This window comes from Pelophylax lessonae (assembly GCF_965119305.1).
Source record: "Pelophylax lessonae genome assembly, chromosome: 9".
NCBI lineage: Eukaryota > Metazoa > Chordata > Amphibia > Anura > Ranidae > Pelophylax > Pelophylax lessonae.
In genome coordinates, this window is record NC_138776.1 from 273,314,559 (window position 1) to 273,334,369 (window position 19,811).

At 46.9% G+C, this 19,811-nt stretch overlaps 1 protein-coding gene across 1 annotated transcript in view; it reads right to left on the bottom strand.

Moving 5' to 3' along the window:
• LOC309562632 (NACHT, LRR and PYD domains-containing protein 12-like) overlaps positions 1-19,811 on the bottom strand; it is a 187,015-nt gene that overhangs the window by 16,382 nt on the left and 150,822 nt on the right. The window contains exon 6 of the mRNA XM_082266888.1: positions 10,449-10,619. Within this exon, the coding sequence (XP_082123014.1) occupies positions 10,449-10,619 (171 nt within the window). The remainder of the gene's footprint in view (positions 1-10,448; positions 10,620-19,811) is intronic.

Sequence of the window (19,811 nt, forward strand, 5' to 3'; positions counted from 1 at the left end):
TGTCTGCAGCCTCTTACCAGACCACCACCTGCATCATGTCCGCAGCCTCTGACCACTCCCTGCACCATGTCCAGAGCCTCTGACCAGACCACCACACAGTGGCGTACCGTGGGGGGTGCTGAGGGGGCCACTGGCACCGGGTGGAACATTTAGGGGGAGCATCCCATGCCCGCCATCTGCGGGATCATAGTGTCCCTTTATTCTGACGTTGCACTGCTCCTCTTGGCTCCTTGACTGCCGCTTTGTGCAGGACGAGCGGCGGACCGCTGAAGGTGTCACTTGCGACCAGGGAGCGGGGCGGGTCGTGGATGAAGATGCCAGTCTGTGGCTCGGTCCATGTGCAGCACCGCACCGCTTCCGGAGTCTCCCCCTGCTGTCCAGGCTGGCCACCGACACGCTGTCTCTCCCCTCCTCGAGTCGCCAATGTTTGGGCACAGAACAATGTAAGTGATGTGCTGCCTGCCCCCGGGGTCCAGGGTAGTGTACATGGCAGGGGGAGGGAGGGGGTCAGTGAAGGGGGTGTCAGTATAGGTGTCAGTGCATGGGGGGGTCAGCGTAGGGGGGTCAGTATAGGTGTCAGTGTATGGGGGGTCAGTATAGCTGTTAGGGTAGAGGTCAGTGTAGGGGGGGTCAGTGTATGGTAGTGTCAGTGTATGTGTCAGTGTAGGGGGTCAGTATAGGTGTCAGTGTATGGGGGGGTCAGCGTAGGGGGGTCAGTATAGGTGTCAGTGTATGGGGGGGTCAGTATAGGTGTCCGTGTGTGGGGGGGTCAGTATAGCTGTTAGTGTAGGGGAGGTCAGTGTATGGGGGTGTCAGTGTATGTGTCAGTGTAGGGGGGACAGTGTAGGCGTCAGTGTAGGAGTCAGTGTATGGGGGGGGGTCAATATAGGGGGGGTCAGTGTATGTGGGAATGTAAGGGGGTCAGTGTAGGTGGGGTCAGTATAGGTGTCAGTGTATTTAGGGGTCAGTATAGGTGTCAGTGTATGGGGGTGTCAGTGTGTGGGCGTTCAGTATAGGTGTTAGTGTAGGTGTCAGTGTATGGGGGTCAGTGTAGGGGGGGTCAGTGTATGGGGGGGGTCAGTGTAGGGGGGTCAGTGTAGGTGTCAGTGTATGGGGAGATAAGTGTAGGGGGTGTTAGTGTATGGGGGGGTCAGTGTATGTGGAAATGTAGGGGGGTCAGTGTATGGGGGGTCAGTGTAGTGGGGGTCAGTGTAGGTGTCAGTGTATGGGGGGGTCAGTGTATGTGGGAATGTGGGGGGGGGGGTGAGTGTGGGGGGTCAGTGTCGGTGTCAGTGTAGGGGGGTCAGCGTGGGGGTCAGTGTAGGTGTCAGTGTATGGGGGGGTCAGTGTAGGAGGTGTCAGTATAGGGTGTCAGTGTATGGGGGGGTCAGTGTATGTGGAAATGTAGGGGGGAGTCAGTGTAGGGGTCAGTGTATGTGGGAATGTGGGGGGTCAGTATAGGTGTCAGTGTAGGGGTCAGTGTAAGAGGGTCAGTGTAGGTGTCAGTGTATGGGGGGGTCGGTGTATGTGTCAGTGTTGTGGGGGTTAGTGAAGGGGGGTCAGTGTAGGTGTCAGTGTATGGGGGGTCAGTGTATGTGGGAATGTGGGGGGTCAGTATAGGTGTCAGTGTAGGGGTCAGTGTCGGTGTCAGTGTAGGGGGGTCAGTGTGGCGGTCAGTGTAGGTGTCAGTGTATGTGGTGTTCAATGTAGGTGTCAGTGTATGGGGGGGTCAGTATGGGGGGTAAGTGTAGGGGGTCAGTGTATGTGGGAATGAAGAGGGGTGTCAGTGTAGGGGGGTGTAAGTGTAGGGGGGTGTCAGTGTAGGTGTCAGTGTATGGGGGGGTCAATGTAGGGGGGTCAGTGTAGTGGGGTCAGTATAGGGGTTGTCATTGTAGTTGTCAGTGTAGGGAGGGTCAGTGTAGTTGTTAGTGAAGGTGTCAGTGTAGGGGGTCAGTGTAGGGGGCACCATGTCCGCAGCCACCGATCACCCCCTGCACCATGTCCGCAGCCACTGATCACCCCCTGCACCATGTCCGCAGCCACCGATCACCCCCTGCACCATGTCCGCAGCCACTGATCACCCCCTGCACCATGTCCGCAGCCACTGATCACCCCCTGCACCTGACCTATTTAAAGCCCAGTTCCATGTGCCCCTTTTATATTTTGAGCACCTGCCCCTCCAAAGGTCACTGCATGGCCCTGGGCTACAGTAAGACCGCACTCCGGTTAATGGTTTAGTTGAAATCAAAAAATTTCTTTTGACACACAATTATTTTTCTTTTGATGGCAATTTTTACCTCCAAAGATGTGGGGCAGCGATGGGAGCCAAGTTTTCCCCCTCTCTCGCCAACCTATACATGGGTTGGTGGGAGAGATCCCACATCTTTGGAGGTAAAAATCCTTACAGAGACCAGATCGCTCTATTTTTTCGATATAATGACGATCTGGTCTTTGTATGCCATCGGGATGTCAATTTAGAAGATTTTTTGCATTATCTTAATTGTAATTCGCTAAATTTAAAATTTACGGGCCAAAAGAGTACTGATAACATAGAATTTGTGGATGTTACACTGGGCCATTCAGGTAACAAAGTTACATCTAATCTATATAGAAAACCTTTATCCGGCAATAGCCTCTTACATGCAAAATCCAGCCATCCTCTGCATACTGTACAATCAAGGGCATACAGTACCTGTTGGTCAGTTTTTGAGACTACGCAGAATCTGCAGTAATTTGTCTGATTTTAAGGTAGAAGCATCTGCACTTTATTTTCGGTTCCTCGAAAGAGGTTATCCGCATTGGATGCTTGATAGAGCGTACTATATAGCTCTAGACAAGAATCGTACTGACCTTTTATGTTCAGGGAGCCCAAAAGAGTTTCTTGAGGTAAATAGTGATGTTGTTGGAAGTGCTGCCCAGGACATGGACAATTGTGCCATAGCTACCGACAAATGTGGTTACAAAAATAGAGTGACCCATAAATATAAGAATAAAAATAAGAACAATAATATAAGTAAAGTGAAAACATTCTCGTCTGTCACTCTATCTTTGCCTTACAGCCTAGAATTCAATGAGGTCAAAAAGATAATTCAAAGTCATTTGCCCATTCTAAACTCTGATGAGATTTGTGCCGACATATTGAGTGATGGGGTTAATATAGTTGCCAAAAGGGCAGTTACCCTAGGAAATTCCTTGTCACCAGTGTTTTAAGTGGCCCAAAAGAGGTGCCGGTACTCTATTTTTTACACTTTGTATGGCTGAAATTCGCACTGTATCCGCAGTAAAGTCGCACAGGACCCTTTTTCCAGCCGCATCAGGATCGGATCGCACAGTGGTTCACACTTGTGCGATTCGATCCTGTGCGAACTGTCAGATCGCACTGCGATATGCGATCAAATTGGGGGTGTCGTTAACATTTAATTGACACCCCCTGCGTATCGCATATGGCAGTGTGAACTGCCAGATGTGCGTTTGCGATGCGGGAACAGGCTGCGAATTCGCAGCCTTCCCACATAGCACAAGTGTGAACCGGGACGTGCCGGTTCACACTTGTGCGATGCGGGAAGGCTGCGAATTCGCAGCCTGTTCCCGCATCGCATCCGCACAAGAGGCAGTTCACACTGCCATATGCGATACGCAGGGGGTGTCAATTAAATGTTAACGACACCCCCAATTTGATCGCATATCGCAGTGCGATCTGACAGTTCGCACAGGATCGAATCGCACAAGTGTGAACCACTGTGCGATCCGATCCTGATGCGGCTGGAAAAAGGGTCCTGTGCATCTTTTGTGCGGGTGCAGTGCGAATTTCAGCCATACAAAGTGTATGGCTGAATTCGCATCTGCACATGAGATCGCATGTAATGAAGGAGCAGTGCGCTCCGAATTACATGTGATCTCCGCAGCTGCACTAGTGTGAACCGGCACGAAGCCAGGATATTTTGGGCCTGGTGGTAATGGTAACTCACCTGATGTGTTGTGCTGGTGGCAGGAAGGATGGCACGGCAGGCCAGGCAGGTGCTGTGGTGGCAGGTGGCAGGCCAGGCAGGTGCTGTGGTGGCAGGTGGCAGGTCAGGCAGGTGCTGTGGTGGCAGGTGGCAGGCCAGGCAGGTGCTGTGGTGGCAGGTGGCAGGCCAGGCAGGTGCTCAGGAGTCAGGAGTCTCAGTCAGGACACCACACCACGCTCTGCTGGAGGGGGTGGGGGATGGAGCACTGCCGCGCGCGCGGAGGAATAAGTTCCTCCTCCGCTGTGAATGCTGGGGCGGCGGGCCGGGCATATGACGTCACGGTCAGTGTTTGTGCTACAGAGGGAGGGACACAGCAGAGGCTCTGGTCAGCGATCGGCATCGATGTTGTGTCTGCAGAGCGGCGCCCCCCCCCCCCTTTTCGTCAGTGGATGATGGATCAGCCCTGCGTACCGGTACGTTAAAATTACGTTCTGGGAGCAGGGAGAGGTGGCGATACTCTCTACAGCTTTCCACAGAAGTGGCGTTACTGAGTACCGGGGCGTACCGGCCCAGTTAAAGCACTGCTTGTCACCCAGTTTGTATGCCTCTAAAAAATGCAATACATCTACCACTTGGTTACATTTTAAGGGCAATTTTAGATGTGGCATGACGGATTGTGTAACCTGTCCTCACATCCTGCAGAGAAACAACTTTATTTCTAGCCACAACAACAAAACATATGATATATGCAAATTCTTCAATTGCAATACTCAGTATGTAATTTACCTTATCACATGTAAAGCATGCTCCGCACAATACGTTGGTAGAACCACGCGCAAACTTAAAGAGGTTGTAAACCGAGAAAAATTTTTTTTCTCTTCTTTACATCCTGAAAGAGAAACCCATAATGAGCTAGTATGCATCGCATAGTAGCTCATTATGAAATACTTACCTTAGAACGAGCCCCCGCCGTGCCGTCCGCTTACCTGTATGACGGGCGACATGTATAGTCGCCCGTCTTCCGGGATCGCGGCATCCGGCCATCTGATTGGCCGGAGCCGCGGTGACGTCACTCCCGCGCACGCGCGCGGGAGCCGATGGTCACGGCACGGGGCTCTGAAGGAACGGCACGATCTGCCGTTCCTTCAGAGCGCATGCGCCAGTGACGTCACTGGCTGCATTAAAGGTAAATATCTCCTAAACGGTACATGTTTAGGAGATATTTACAGTACTTATAGGTAAGCCTTATCATAGGCTTACCTATAGGTACAACTTCCTGAGGAGGGTTTACTTCCTCTTTAAGGAACGTTTTAGGGAACATCTTAGCGACATACGCACACTTAAATCTACAAATGTAGCACAACATTTTAACAACACTCATGGGGGCGATACAGCATTGGTATAGGTACAAGTCATAGATCACATCACCAAACCCATCAGAGGCGGTGATGTGTTCCGACTTCTCTGCAGGAAAGAAGTTTTGTGGATTTTCAGGCTCCATACTCGGATGCCACACGGCCTAAATTGGGAATGGGATGTCACTCATTTTTACGAGTGACATCCCCTTCCCGGGTTGTTGTTCCTTGAGTTGTCCATATATGTGCTCTGTATATATAGGTGGGCTCCTTATGGGTATTTCCCGTATTTCCATCTTTTTTACTATATCCACATAGTTGGACCATATCGGTTTGTGTATGGCACTTTAACAGCGATTTTTATCTTGAGAGAGTTGTGTGCTATAGTTTTGCTCTCCCTGGTAAATTCTTGTCCTAAGAGTTTTTATGGAAACATTTATATTGTTATGTTTTCTATATATACTAGTTCCGTATAACTCTGTTGTTTTGTGGATTTAGATTTGATATACATTTGATGATAGTATAGGTGGGAGGGTTTTTCTCCATCGTATCTTTTGTGGTTTCGTTCTCATTTGATATCCATATGTCGACTTTTGTTTTGGTCGATATGTGCATATGTTATAGATACATTCTATTGTGTTATAGATACATCTTATCCAGACATGTGTATTTTTTTTTTAAACCTACACATGTGTGGCTTTTGTCTTATATGCGCTTAATTATAATGATTTCTATATATTCAGTATTTATCGTTTACAAATCAACAGCGATTACTGTTTTTGCATGCGTATATATATATATATGCACATCTGCTGTTTTACACATGTCTATTAGATTTACCTGGATTATTTCCAGTATTTGATATCAATTTTTAATATGTATCTTTTTATAATGAGACCGTTTTTCCACAATTTGGACATGTTTATGCACACGGTTTCTCTCCTACACAGGCTTCAGTCTTTTGAATATTTGTGGATCAATATTTTTGGTGTTTAGTACACCTTTATTGAGTGTTACTTTAAACACTCATATATGATTATTTTTACCCTCACTCCAGCACTTTCCCATTAGTGATGTCACGAACCTAAAATTCGCCGTTCGTGAACGGCGAACGCGAACATCGGCGAATGTTCGCGAACCGGCGAACCGGGCAAACCGCCATAGACTTCAATAGGCAGGCGAATTTTAAAACCCACAGGGACTCTTTCTGGCCACAATAGTAATGGAAAAGTTGTTTCAAGGGGACTAACACCTGGACTGTGGCATGCCAGAGAGGGATCACACAAAAAAAAGTTCTTAAAAATTGTAATTTTTTGATAGAGAGCCAATTATTGGAAAAATTAAAAAAAAAATAAAAATAAAAAATTTCTTTGGATTTAGCATCTGGGGGGTCTAAAAAGTGTACCTGTGAAGTTTCAGCTCTGTAGCATGTCCAGAACCAGAAAAAAAAGATAATTTTGCAGTAGAGCAGGGATGGTGGGAACCCCTTTTACACCTATATTAATTTTTTTTTCTGGTTCTGGACATGCTACATATATTAAAAAAATACTCAAATACCAGCTCTCAAAGGGGCTTTTGGGGACAATATATATATACTGTATATATATATATATATATATATATATATATATATCACAGAACCAAAAAAATTACACAAATACCAGCCCTCAAAGGGGCTTTTGGGGACAATATATATATACTGTATATATATATATATATATATATATATATATATATCACAGAACCAAAAAAATTACACAAATACCAGCCCTCAAAAGGGCATTTGGGGACAATAGATATATATCCAAAAAAAAACCTCAAATACCAGCCCTAGGAAGGGCTTTTTGGGGTGCTGTCCTTACAGCAGGAGTGTACCAAGAACACTGGCTAACAAGACCGGGAACTGTCCCTAGCTATAACAGCAGCAGCAGCACTTTCCCTGCTCTCAGTAACACAGAAATGATGTAAGATGGATGCTGCCCTTCCTTATTTATAGGAGGTGGGAGGGTGTGGGAGGGAGGTATGCTGATTGGCCTGGAATGTGTCTGCTGACTGTGATGTTCAGGGTCAAAGTTTGCCTCAATGATGATGTATAGGAGGCGGACCGAACATCGCATATGTTCGCCCGCAGCGGCGAACGCGAACATGCGAAGTTCGCCGGGAACTGTTCGCCGGCGAACAGTTCTATACATCTCTATTTCCCATACCCTTCATGGGCTTTTAGCTGAATATCACTATTCATATATTGGAGCTTTGTATGTGTGTGTCACCAGTGATTTGAATTCTAAAATGTAAACATATTTTAAACATATTATATATTATGCATGTGTTTGTCTTTTTTAGTGTGTTCCATAATATGTGGATTTTATTTCATTGGTGATTACCGCATACCTTTCACACTGGTTTTCTTCTTTTTCATATAGGCTCCCCTTTTTCTTCATATTTCTTTTTTGATTTTTATATACATCTCCATCTCTGCCTTGGAGTTTGTTTTTCATTACACAAATAAGATCTTTATACAATTATATATACTCATATAGGTGATAGTTTACTTTTCACATTTATATAATAATTTTTTCTTCTATATATATATATTTATGTAGCCTGTTTTCTGAGAGAATCCGTTGTGTACATATGTTTTTATGTTTTTGTAATCGTTTGTTTAAACTCTTTATCACTTTTCCCTATCGGGATCTTATGTGCAATTAAAATGTCCTCACTATGTTATTGCAAACAGTTCGGCAAAATCATCTGTCCAAGTGTTTCAACATGTGTTTTTCATACCACTTGATTGATGTTAATTGATTGACTTTCTTAAAAATACTCGGCCGACCTTTGCAATCTCACAGTGTGGTTATGAGTAAGCGACTGGGAATGTCGTGAAACGCATCAACCTATACGTCTGCTTGTACACTGTCTGTCTTTTTGCTTTTACTTGAAGAATAAAGGAAACAATTTTTTGATTTCAACTAAACCATTAACCGGAGTGCGGTCTTACTTTTTCAATTTTCGCATGTTCCTGGACTACGGATCCGACCTGCACCTGGTTTTAGACACACACCTGAGCGGCTACACCTCTCTTTCTCCTGGACTACAGTACACACGGGCCGAATGTCAGACATTTTTTTTTGAACAGGCCGATATCGCCCCCGACATTTGACCCATGTGTTGGTGACGTCACACATCTGCAGACAGAAGTAATCACACAGAAAGACAGGAGACACAAAGGACACTTTCCTGGTGATATCACCCAGAAAACCTGAAATTCAGAAATGGGTAAAACCCTCCAGAAGGAGAATATATGGAGGACGCTCCTCACCAGAGGAGAACTCTACTCATCTTATGGAGAAATCGTTTGTAATGAGGAAATCCAACAGAAAGGAAGAAAATACAATAAGATGAAGCTGACTGCCCCGCTCTACATAGTATAATATGGGGTTGTGGGGGGACTCCTGTAACATAAATGTCAGATATAGGGTAGCTTTGTGATAGCGAAATATGAAATATGAAGTGAGTGATCTGTAGATGTAGTGTCATTTTGAGTTAATTCATTTAGTATCAGTCACACACACACATGTCCTGTTATTAGCATTTGAAAAGACAGGGGCCATCCTAAGATAGAGTTGACACCTACATGCCAATAAGGTCCCCCATGCAATTGAACAAGAGAATTGTCACCATCCGGAGGCTTCAAAGAAGACTGCTAGTCATTTTGGCTGCAGAAATCCGCAGGAGGGTGACAATAGGTTCCGAACCGTCTGTGAGCTGTTGCTGCTTTTATCAGATCAAAGGAATGTATTTTATCTCTCATAAAAGTTAAAATATTAGTGGCAGAGAGATGAAAATAATTCCTTCTCGTGGCTCACATATGGGGCTACGAGTACATATGAATTTGTGTCTGTGGCATGGGTGGGGTCCTGGAGAATTGCACAAAACCTTTGTATGGCGCCTGATTGCGATAGGCAAGCAGTGTTTGGTACTGTCGGAATCAGACCGATGCGCTGGTGTCAGAACTCCTATCCCTGGCCCAGCGGTCAGCGCCATTCTGGGCCAATTCAACTATGGTCAGTTCAGAACACAGGACTTCGGGTGGGCTGAGCTGGGGGCAACCCCTTGTGGCTGATTCGTTAAGGGCTAAAGTCCAGCCCACATCAATATTCCAATAAATTGGGGATCTGAGATTTGCACATTGTTCTTCCTTGAAGCCAGTTCTGAACTGGGGAGTTCCCGCACGATTTCCGGTATGCTTCTGCCAAAGAGATAAGCTTAGGTAAAGTTTATTTCTGTGTTATTCCCTTTTATTTTCATAGCAAATTGCCAATTGTGTGTCTTTTTATCTTTTTTGTATTTTTGGAACTGTTTTTGCTTTGTATATATTTTTTATGCACTGCCCACTTTTGTGATATTAAATTATAAAATTAATAAGTGACTTCTGTGTACTAAGCTAGGACTCATACCTCTAGAGAGATTTTATTTGCATTTTAGTGCCTAAATCGCTTGATATATACGCTACATGCCAATCTGTATGCAATTGCACTGTGTGTTGGCAAATTGCATGCAGATTGTACACCAGACGGAGATCTGCGTGTGTGTGGTGTCCCAGCAGACCAGTCTGCGGACAAACTGTTGGGTGGTGGCAGGCTATCGTTTGTGGTGTGTGGGTGTAGGGACAGTGGGAAGAGTGATCAACACAGGGGTTCTAGCTGGCAGGATAGCTGGAGGAATCCTAGTAGTGTGTGGTAATTGCTAAACTGCTCCCCAACCCTTAGAGTGCACCAGATTGTATGTAAGATTTGTATCTGCCTGTGTGTGGTCAGCCAGCTGGATTGGAGTGGAGTCTCCCTCTAGTGGTGACTGAAGGCAGTGCAGGCTGTGAAAGTATTGCAGCCAATCTAATTACTCAGTATGAATTTTCTTTAATCTGTTATCCCCTTATACTTCCCCAGTCACGATTCACCGCGTCTTGGTTAGCTAGTCGCCGTGGGCGTGGTCGAATCGTGACAGACTCCGGAGGGGGGTTATGTACATAGGACCTTCATACCTGAACAGAACCCCCACCAGGAGCAGAGAGGGGGAGATAGACACTCACTGCCCAGAGCCAGGACAGAGGAAGTCTGGGGACTTTTTATGGCAGACAAGGACTCACCTCAGATCCTGCAGAGTACAGCCGGGATGTCTGAGCCCCTCACATAGAAGTTTTATTCCAGAGTCTTCCAGATTATTACATGATATCTCCAGTTTGATGAGGGATCGGTTAGTGATAAGAATGGATCGGAGATCCTCCCAGCCAGAGGAAGTCACGTCACACACCCACAACCTGCAGAGAGAAATCCAGACACATGATATTATATTATAGGCTGAATATGAGGAATTATTCCCATTTAGAGAGAAGTAACATAACATCAGTAGAGCGGAATATCCGGATATACAGAATCTTATACACTGGAAAGATCTTCTTATTAGGGAATCTGATAAAGGTGAAGCTGTTGTAGTACTTATGTCTACACAGTATAGAGAGGGGGCGCTGTGACAGCTCAGTCACCCCCTTATGTACCCGGGTATTAAACAGAACCTCACACAGTGCCTCACACAGTGGTATAGAAATAGATAAAGGAAAGGATGGGGGGGGGGGGGTCTTAGGAAATATGTCTGGGGAATTTCTGATGGTGGATCCCCCAGGGACCCCAATATTCCATCACCTTCCTAAAGCCCACAAATCAGGAGTTCTGCAGAGGTCACCGGATTGTGGCAGGAATCGGCTTCCTTATATAGAATGTAGGGGGGGAGGGGGGTAGTGCTGAGGCTTCTGGGATATATGAGAGGTACAAGTACTATATTGGGGAATATTCTACATTCACATGGGGGACACGTGACATCACAGCACTTTATTCTCCCATCCCCCATTCTTTATCAGTGACATCACTCAGATCCATCTCCATAGATACCGATCATATACTCGGAGTTACAGAATTATTCATATCTGTTGGATTTCTATCAACTCCTCATTTTTCTTATCTGATGGTGTGTACTGTGTACAGAAATGTGGGGGAGGGGTTCTCCCTCTATAATCCCTATATGGGATGGTGGGGGGAGGGGTTCTCCCTCTATAATCCCTATATGGGATGGTGGGGGGAGGGGTTCTCCCTCTATAATCTCTATATGGGATGGTGGGGGGAGGGGTTCTCCCTCTATAATCTCTATATGGGATGGTGGGGGGAGGGGTTCTCCCTCTATAATCTCTATATGGAATGGTGGGGGGAGGGGTTCTCCCTCTATAATTCCTATATGGGATGGTGGGGGGAGGGGGGCATTCTCCCTCTATAATCCCTATATGGGATGGTGGGGGGAGGGGTTCTCCCTCTATAATCTCTATATGGGATGGTGGGGGGAGGGGTTCTCCCTCTATAATCTCTATATGGAATGGTGGGGGGAGGGGTTCTCCCTCTATAATTCCTATATGGGATGGTGGGGGGAGGGGGGCATTCTCCCTCTATAATCCCTATATGGGATGGTGGGGGAGGGGTTCTCCCTCTATAATCTCTATATGGGATGGTGGGGGGAGGGGTTCTCCCTCTATAATCTCTATATGGGATGGTGGGGGGAGGGGGGGGGTTCTCCCCCTATAATCCCTATATGGGATGGTGGGGGGAGGGGTCATGTTCCCTTTAGGACCTGTATATATGTTTAGTTAGGCTGGATTTGGATTCATAGAGGATCTACTACTGGTATGGAAGATCCCCAACATTTAGAGGATTGTAAAATATTGTAATAAGAATAATATAAATGTACAATGTTCCTATGATTGGGTTGATAGGAGGATTGATTTTTGGGGGTGACATCGGAGGGTGATTGATTTTTGGGGGTGACATTGGAGGGTGATGATTGGGGCGATGGGGGATTGATTTTTGGGGGTGACATTGAAGGGTGATGATTGGGGTGATAGGGGGATTGATTTTTGGGGGTGACATCGGAGGGTGATGATTGGGGTGATGGGGGATTGATTTTTGGGGGTGACATCGGAGGGGGATTGATTTTTGGGGGTGACATCGGAGGGTGATGATTGGGGTGATGGGGGGAATGATTTTTGGGGGTAACATTGAAGGGTGATGATTGGGGCGATGGGGGATTGATTTTTGGGGGTGACATTGGAGGGTGATGATTGGGGTGATAGGGGGATTGATTTTTGGGGGTGACATCGGAGGGTGATGATTGGGGTGATGGGGGATTGATTTTTGGGGGTGACATCTGAGGGTAATGATTGGGGTGATAGGGGGGATTGATTTTTGGGGGTGACATCGGAGGGTGATGATTGGAGTGATGGGGGATTGATTTTTGGGGGTGACATCGGAGGGTGATGATTGGAGTGATAGGGGGATTGATTTTTGGGGGTGACATTGAAGGGTGATGATTGGGGTAATGGGGGATTGATTTTTGGGGGTGACATCGGAGGGTGATGATTGGGGTGATAGGGGGATTGATTTTTGGGGGTGACATCGGAGGGTGATGATTGGGGTAATGGGGGATTGATTTTTGGGGGTGACATCAGAGGGTGATGATTGGGGTGATGGGGGATTGATTTTTGGGGGTGACATCGGAGGGGGATTGATTTTTGGGGGTGACATCGGAGGGTGATGATTGGGGTGATGGGGGGAATGATTTTTGGGGGTAACATTGAAGGGTGATGATTGGGGCGATGGGGGATTGATTTTTGGGGGTGACATTGGAGGGTGATGATTGGGGTGATAGGGGGATTGATTTTTGGGGGTGACATCGGAGGGTGATGATTGGGGTGATGGGGGATTGATTTTTGGGGGTGACATCTGAGGGTAATGATTGGGGTGATAGGGGGGATTGATTTTTGGGGGTGACATCGGAGGGTGATGATTGGAGTGATGGGGGATTGATTTTTGGGGGTGACATCGGAGGGTGATGATTGGAGTGATAGGGGGATTGATTTTTGGGGGTGACATTGAAGGGTGATGATTGGGGTAATGGGGGATTGATTTTTGGGGGTGACATCGGAGGGTGATGATTGGGGTGATAGGGGGATTGATTTTTGGGGGTGACATCGGAGGGTGATGATTGGGGTAATGGGGGATTGATTTTTGGGGGTGACATCGGAGGGTGATGATTGGGGTTATGGGTGATTGATTTTTGGGGGTGACATCGGAGGATGATTGATTTTTGGGGGTGACATCAGAGGGTGATGATTGGGGTGATGGGGGATTGATTTTTGGGGGTGACATTGGAGGGTGATGATTGGGGTGATAGGGGGATTGATTTTTGGGGGTGACATCGGAGGGTGATGATTGGGGTAATGGGGGATTGATTTTGGGGGTGACATCGGAGGGTGATGATTGGGGTGATGGGGGGATTGATTTTTGGGGGTGACATCGGAGGGTGATAGGGGGGATTGATTTTTGGGGGTGACATCGGAGGGTGATGATTGGGGTGATGGGGGGATTGATTTTTGGGGGTGACATTGGAGGGTGATGATTGGGGTGATGGGGGATTGAGTTTTGGGGGTGACATCGGAGGGTGATGATTGGGGTGATAGGGGAATACATTTTTGGGGGTGACATCTGGGGGTGATGATTGGGGTGATGGGGGATTGATTTTTGAGGGTGACATCGGAGGGTGATGATTGGGGTGATGGGGGGGATTGATTTTTGGGGGTGACATCGGAGGGTGATAGGGGGGGTTGATTTTTGGGGGTGACATTGGAGGGTGAGACGTAACAGGTGATATACTGATCAGAACTTCTCTCACATCCTGTGCTGCCAATTCTACATTGATAGCCTGGAGCTGTCCTCCTGCACCCCCAACAAGTCAGTCCTGGGGGGAGAATTTGTTGGTGTCAGAAGGATCACCTGATGATCTGATTGGATGTAAACCCTCCATATGTACCCAGTGACCGGCCTCAGGGGATACACAGAGATGAAACAAATCCTTCTACATATGTTGTACCTGTTTATCTACTGCCATATCTCCTCTACAGCCATCTAAAACACACAGATCAAAGGCTTTTTCTCTGCACCAGCAGGCGGGGTGGGGATCTGATATCACACATTGCACAGCATAGAGAGGAAAGCTGAGTGTAATCTGAGATCCGAGTGTAGGGACAGGACACACCCCCTCTATATGACATCATAGGAAAACATGCACAGCTGAGACGATCAATCACCTGCTATGTGCTGGGGGGCTTCTCCAGGATTCTGTGGTGACGGCACAGACTGATATAAGTAACTAATGCAGATAACGGAGGGAAGAGAGCAGATAGGAAGCACACGAGGTGCTGTGATATGAGGTCAGTGCACACTATAGAAGGATATACTTTGTTCATTTCTCATTTCCGAGGTTTACAACCCCTTTATCTCTGAGTGTGTAACTATACAGGAAGGAGTAAGGAGGAGGCGACCCACAGGGGGAAATACACTGGGGGCAATACACAGGGGGCAATACACAGGGGGCAGTACACAGGGGGCAGTACACAGGGGGCAGTACACAGGGGGCAGTACATAGGGGGCAATACTGTTATAGAGTTCAAAAGTTCAGAGTTCCCCCAAGCATCAGTCTTAATGCCTCCTGATCCGGTAGGAGCAGATCCTTGAGACACTGGAGGTGCAGCCGATGTCAGGGATTCGGGAAGCTAAGAACGAGGACGCAATTGGTCTGCATGCCGTCTGCAAATGGAACCATCTTCCTGGCAGACCCTATACATTTTGGGTCCCAAAGTCTCTGCGACTATAGCAGGAAGCCAACGAGTCTTGGAAGCGCCATAAGATCGAGCCCATACCTTTTGCTGGGCTGTAAACCGGGGAATCTCATCGTGTTCGACCCTCTTGTCTTGGGACTGCCGTACATGTTCCTGGACCGTTTGAGGGCGGAGCATGTCCAAAACAGTCCATGGCTGCCAACCCAAAAGAAGTTCAGCTGGAGTTTTCCCAGTGGTTGCATGTGGTGTGGTTCTGTAAGCAGAAAGGAAGGAGTCCAGCTGCTGGGGTGACAGGGACTGTTGTTTACTTGTAGCCACAGTAGCTTTGAAATAGCGTTTGAAGGTCTGTACAAACCTTTCTGCTTGACCATTTGTAGCCGGTTGGTAAGGTGCGGTCAACTTGTGTTTGATGTTGTGGGCAGTCAGGAAACTCTGAAACTCCTGGCTTGTGAATTGTGCACCGTTGTCTGTGACAATTTGTCTGGGGTATCCAAACGTAGCAGCGAGATGTAACAGTATGGGAATCGTCGCCTTAGTCGTCGGCTGGGTAACAGGAATGACCTCAGGCCACTTTGAATGGGCATCAATAATGATCAAAAAGGTGTGTCCTCTGATCGGGCCTGCAAAGTCCAAGTGTAGGCAAAACCAGGGAACCGTGGGCCAAGTCCAGGGCTGGACGCACCCTCGAGGAGGGTCCCTTGCAGTTTGTGCACATCCAGCACAAGCATTCACATATGTCGTGATATCGGAGTCGAGGTTCGGCCACCACACATAGCCTCGGGTCTTTTGTTTCATACGTGTGCCCCCGGGATGACCAGTATGTAGCAAGTCCAGAATGTGTCTCCGGAGGGTCTGTGGAACGATCACTCGGTCTCCCCATAAAACACAGTTGCCAGACACAGTTAATTCCAGACGCCTACGGAAGTAAGATTCATAATCCTGTGTGACAGTTGCAGGCCAACCGTACCGTACCCAGGAGAGTATTGTCTTAAGGAAGGTATCCTTGGCTGTGTGGGCTGCTACTTCCCTTGAAGACAGAAAGGACAGGCTGGTGTAACGACAACTCTTGACCGGTGGAGAAGAGTCTGTTAATGTCCCTGTCAGACGGGACATGGCGTCCGCATTAGCATTGGCATCATGGCTGCGATACTGGATTTTGTAGCTATATGCTCCCAAGAATAGGGCATAGCGTTGAAGACGGGCCGCAGTCGTCTGGGAGATGCCTTTGTCAGGGCTAAAGATCTGAAGGAGTGGTTTATGATCAGTCAGTATGGTGAATTCCCTACCATACAGGTAAAGATGAAACTTCTTAATTGCCCATATGAGCGCTAGAGCCTCTTTGTCAATGTGAGAGTAATTGCTTTCTGCTTTTGTCAAGGACCTGGAGGCGAATGCCACAGGTTTCTCTGACCCTTCTGGTAAAACGTGAGATAGTACAGCCCCTAGACCATAGGGCGAGGCATCACAAGCCAAGGTGAGAGGCCTTTGGAGGTCATAGTGCACAAGCATGCGTGACGCCAACAGCTTTCGCTTAGAAACTTCAAAAGCACGTTGGCATGCAGCCGACCAGTTCCATCTGGAGTATTTCTCCAAAAGCTTGTTTAATGGAAACAAAGCGTGTGCTAGATCTGGCAGGAATTTGTGGTAATAGTTCAGCAAGCCCAGGTATGATCGCAGCTGTTGGACGTTGGTTGGGGCTGGAGCTTTTACTAAAGCATCAACTTTGGCTTCCGTGGTGTGTATACCCTCTGCATCCACAAGGGGGATGCAGAGGGAGAGCGATGATGTTTTGATCTTGATCTCTCTGAAGATCTGTGGCGGGACCTGCGATCAGGGCTGTCATCGTCGTGGTGTCTTGAGGACCTTCCTGATCTTCTAGAATGAGTAGGGCTGAAATAAAGGACTCTTGTCAGCCCAACAATGCACTCTTTTATTACCTATATATATACTCACGAGAGGTGGTCCTATACCTATTGTGATGATCTTGAATACGAGATGAGTGGCTCATCGCGTTACAGGAGGGCTGACTGGACACAAAAAATAGCATAGATGAAAGAAGGATATTTAGAGAGAGAGCAGGAAGCAGGCTCCTCTTCCCATGGGAAAGGATAGGAAGATGATGAAAAAGAAAATAAAAGCTTCCTCTCCATATATATATTATTTTTTTTTAATTATTATTTTTTATTTTTTTTTCTTCTCCCACACCCTGCTGCCCCGCAGAATGCAAGGCATTACCTTGGGTTTAAGAAGAGGAGGAGGAGGCAGGCAACCATCAGCCTGGAGAACTCCAAGGCAAATGGTCCCTTAATAAGGAAAGGAGGAGGGAGGGAGCCAGAAATCCCTCCTCCTCCATTGACTACAATGTTAAGGGAAACAATGGGCAAAAAAGCCCTGAATGTTTCCCTTAACCAAGATGGCCGCTTTTGACTCCTCCGAACACTAACCCTAACGCCGAGAGGACGTATGGGGGCACTCCATGCGAGAAGCACACGTGGATGGAGAGAGAAACAACCCATAAAAAAGGAAACTGGAGAGAAGGTAAAAGATGAAAATTAAAAGGGGTACCTTTCCTTTCTTTTTTTAAAAAAAGAAAAAGGGAGGGGGGGGGGAAGGGAAGATAAATTAGAGAATAGAGAGAGAGAGGAGAAAGAAAGGAAGACAAAACAACATACACATAAAAAAAGGAAAACAAGGAGGTCAGAGATAGTGGGTCCTTCTGCAAAAACCTGCAAGCAATTCATCCAAAATGTTTTTCTCTGTAGGCAGAATGCGTTCCTATGAGGAAACTCTGCACAGTACCCCCAGATCCACCAAAGGGGTTCCCAGTCTTATTAGTGCTTTGAGCGACCCAAGAACAGGGACTGCGCACGGGAGAGGCTTAACCCAGGCGGAAGTTGCCAGATGGTCAGCAGGTAAGTACATACTGCAAACTCTTCACCAGTCAAGAAGGTATGAGGAAAAAAAGGAGAATCCTTGGACAGGGGGTCAGTCCTTAATTTATGCTATTCACTAGTCCTGAAGGAGGAGTAGAGGCGAAGCTCTATCATTGGTATGCTCCCATGGAGGCACCAGGAAAAATGATTACTAAATAAAAGATTGCTACAGCGCTGTATTCATGCATGACTGACTCACCTTTTTAGTTGCAAAGAAAATGGCCTCTGCCCCCACCTATAACTGGCCTTCATAGCAAAGAACACATGGAAGGGCAACGCACAAATAAAATTCCCAGTTCAATTTGCCAACCAGTCTGCTTACCAACCAAATTAACCTGTCTAACAGTTTGCGTCAAAACAGGGGTTTAGTTAGCACACATTTGCAAACGCATGTGAAAGCTGCAGGGCCACTTCACGGCTCCCTGTATTACCTGCAGTCCTACTCTAATGAATTTATAAGATAGATAGGGGGCAGGTGAGCCTGGAGGTGGCCCATACCTCCTGAAAGGTAATTATGTGCAAACTAAACCCCTGTTTTGACGCAAACTGTTAGACAGGTTAATTTGGTTGGTAAGCAGACTGGTTGGCAAATTGAACTGGGAATTTTATTTTTGTTTGTTTCACCCTTTTAGTTGGCCTAGGTCAGTGATAGTGAACCTTGGCAACACAGGTGTTTTGTAACAACATTTCCCATGATGCTCATCTACACTGCAGAGTACATGAGCATTATGGGAAATGTAGGGCAAAAACATTTAGGTTGGGTTAAGGATTAACATCACTGGCCTAGGTCTGTGTGCACCATTTTTAAAATAAAGCAAAATACCTTTAAAATAAATTGCAAATGGCACATAGGCGTTCGCCCTGGACTAGAAATGACACCAAATTGGGTTGCACACATTCCAGGAAGTGGTCACAATCAACTGGCTAATCATGGTGAGGGCCATTTTCAGCCGTGAAGAAATGACATTCATATTGCAAAGTAAGTGTGTGTGTGTGTGTGTGTGTGGGGGGGGGGGGGTCTGTGCTTGTAATCAGAGCATTTATTACCAGTGCAGACCCTTGGGGGATGCCACTAGAGCCACCAGGGATTGCTGACCCATGGCCACCAGGGATGCCCACCCATGCCACCATTGATGCCAATCAGTGCTCAGGGAGCATGTTAGTGCCCTCCTCGTCAGTGCTGCCCATCATTACCATCTATCAGTGCTGCCCACCAGTGCCAATCATTGCCCATCAGTGCCACCTATCAATGCCCATCAATGCTGTATATCAGTGCCGCCTATCAGTGTCCATCAGTGCTGCATATTAGAGTCTCACAGTGCCAGCCAGTAGTGATGAACGAACATCGGCCGGGGCAGTTCGCAAACGCCAGCCGCAAATTTTCTCAAAAGTCCGCGAACCGCGAGTTCGCGGCTGGCCCCATTGACTTTAATGGGAGGCGAATGTTAAAAACGTTTAGGTCATATTTGCAGACACAAAAGACGTACTAGCTGTGCACAAATAGCACATGGACAATGTCATAACAGAAGTATTGCAATTGAAAAAGTTGCCCTAAATCTTTTTTTTTTTTTTTTACAGCAAATAATATATATATTTTTTTCATAAATCAGCCAGAACTGACAGCAGCCGGTAAATACATGTCTAATACATATAGGGTCCATTCACACATCTGTAAAATGGGTCCACATCCATTCCAAAATTTGGCGGAACCTCTACAGACCCAGTGATTTTCATTTCCAGTCTGAAAAATTAGGCATTCACTGGATAAAGAAGTAAGTGTCGGTCATTCCAGGCCCCAAAAATTAGTCCACATGCCTTTACCTGACAGCTAAGAACGTTGTATTCTGTGGCTGAAGGTACA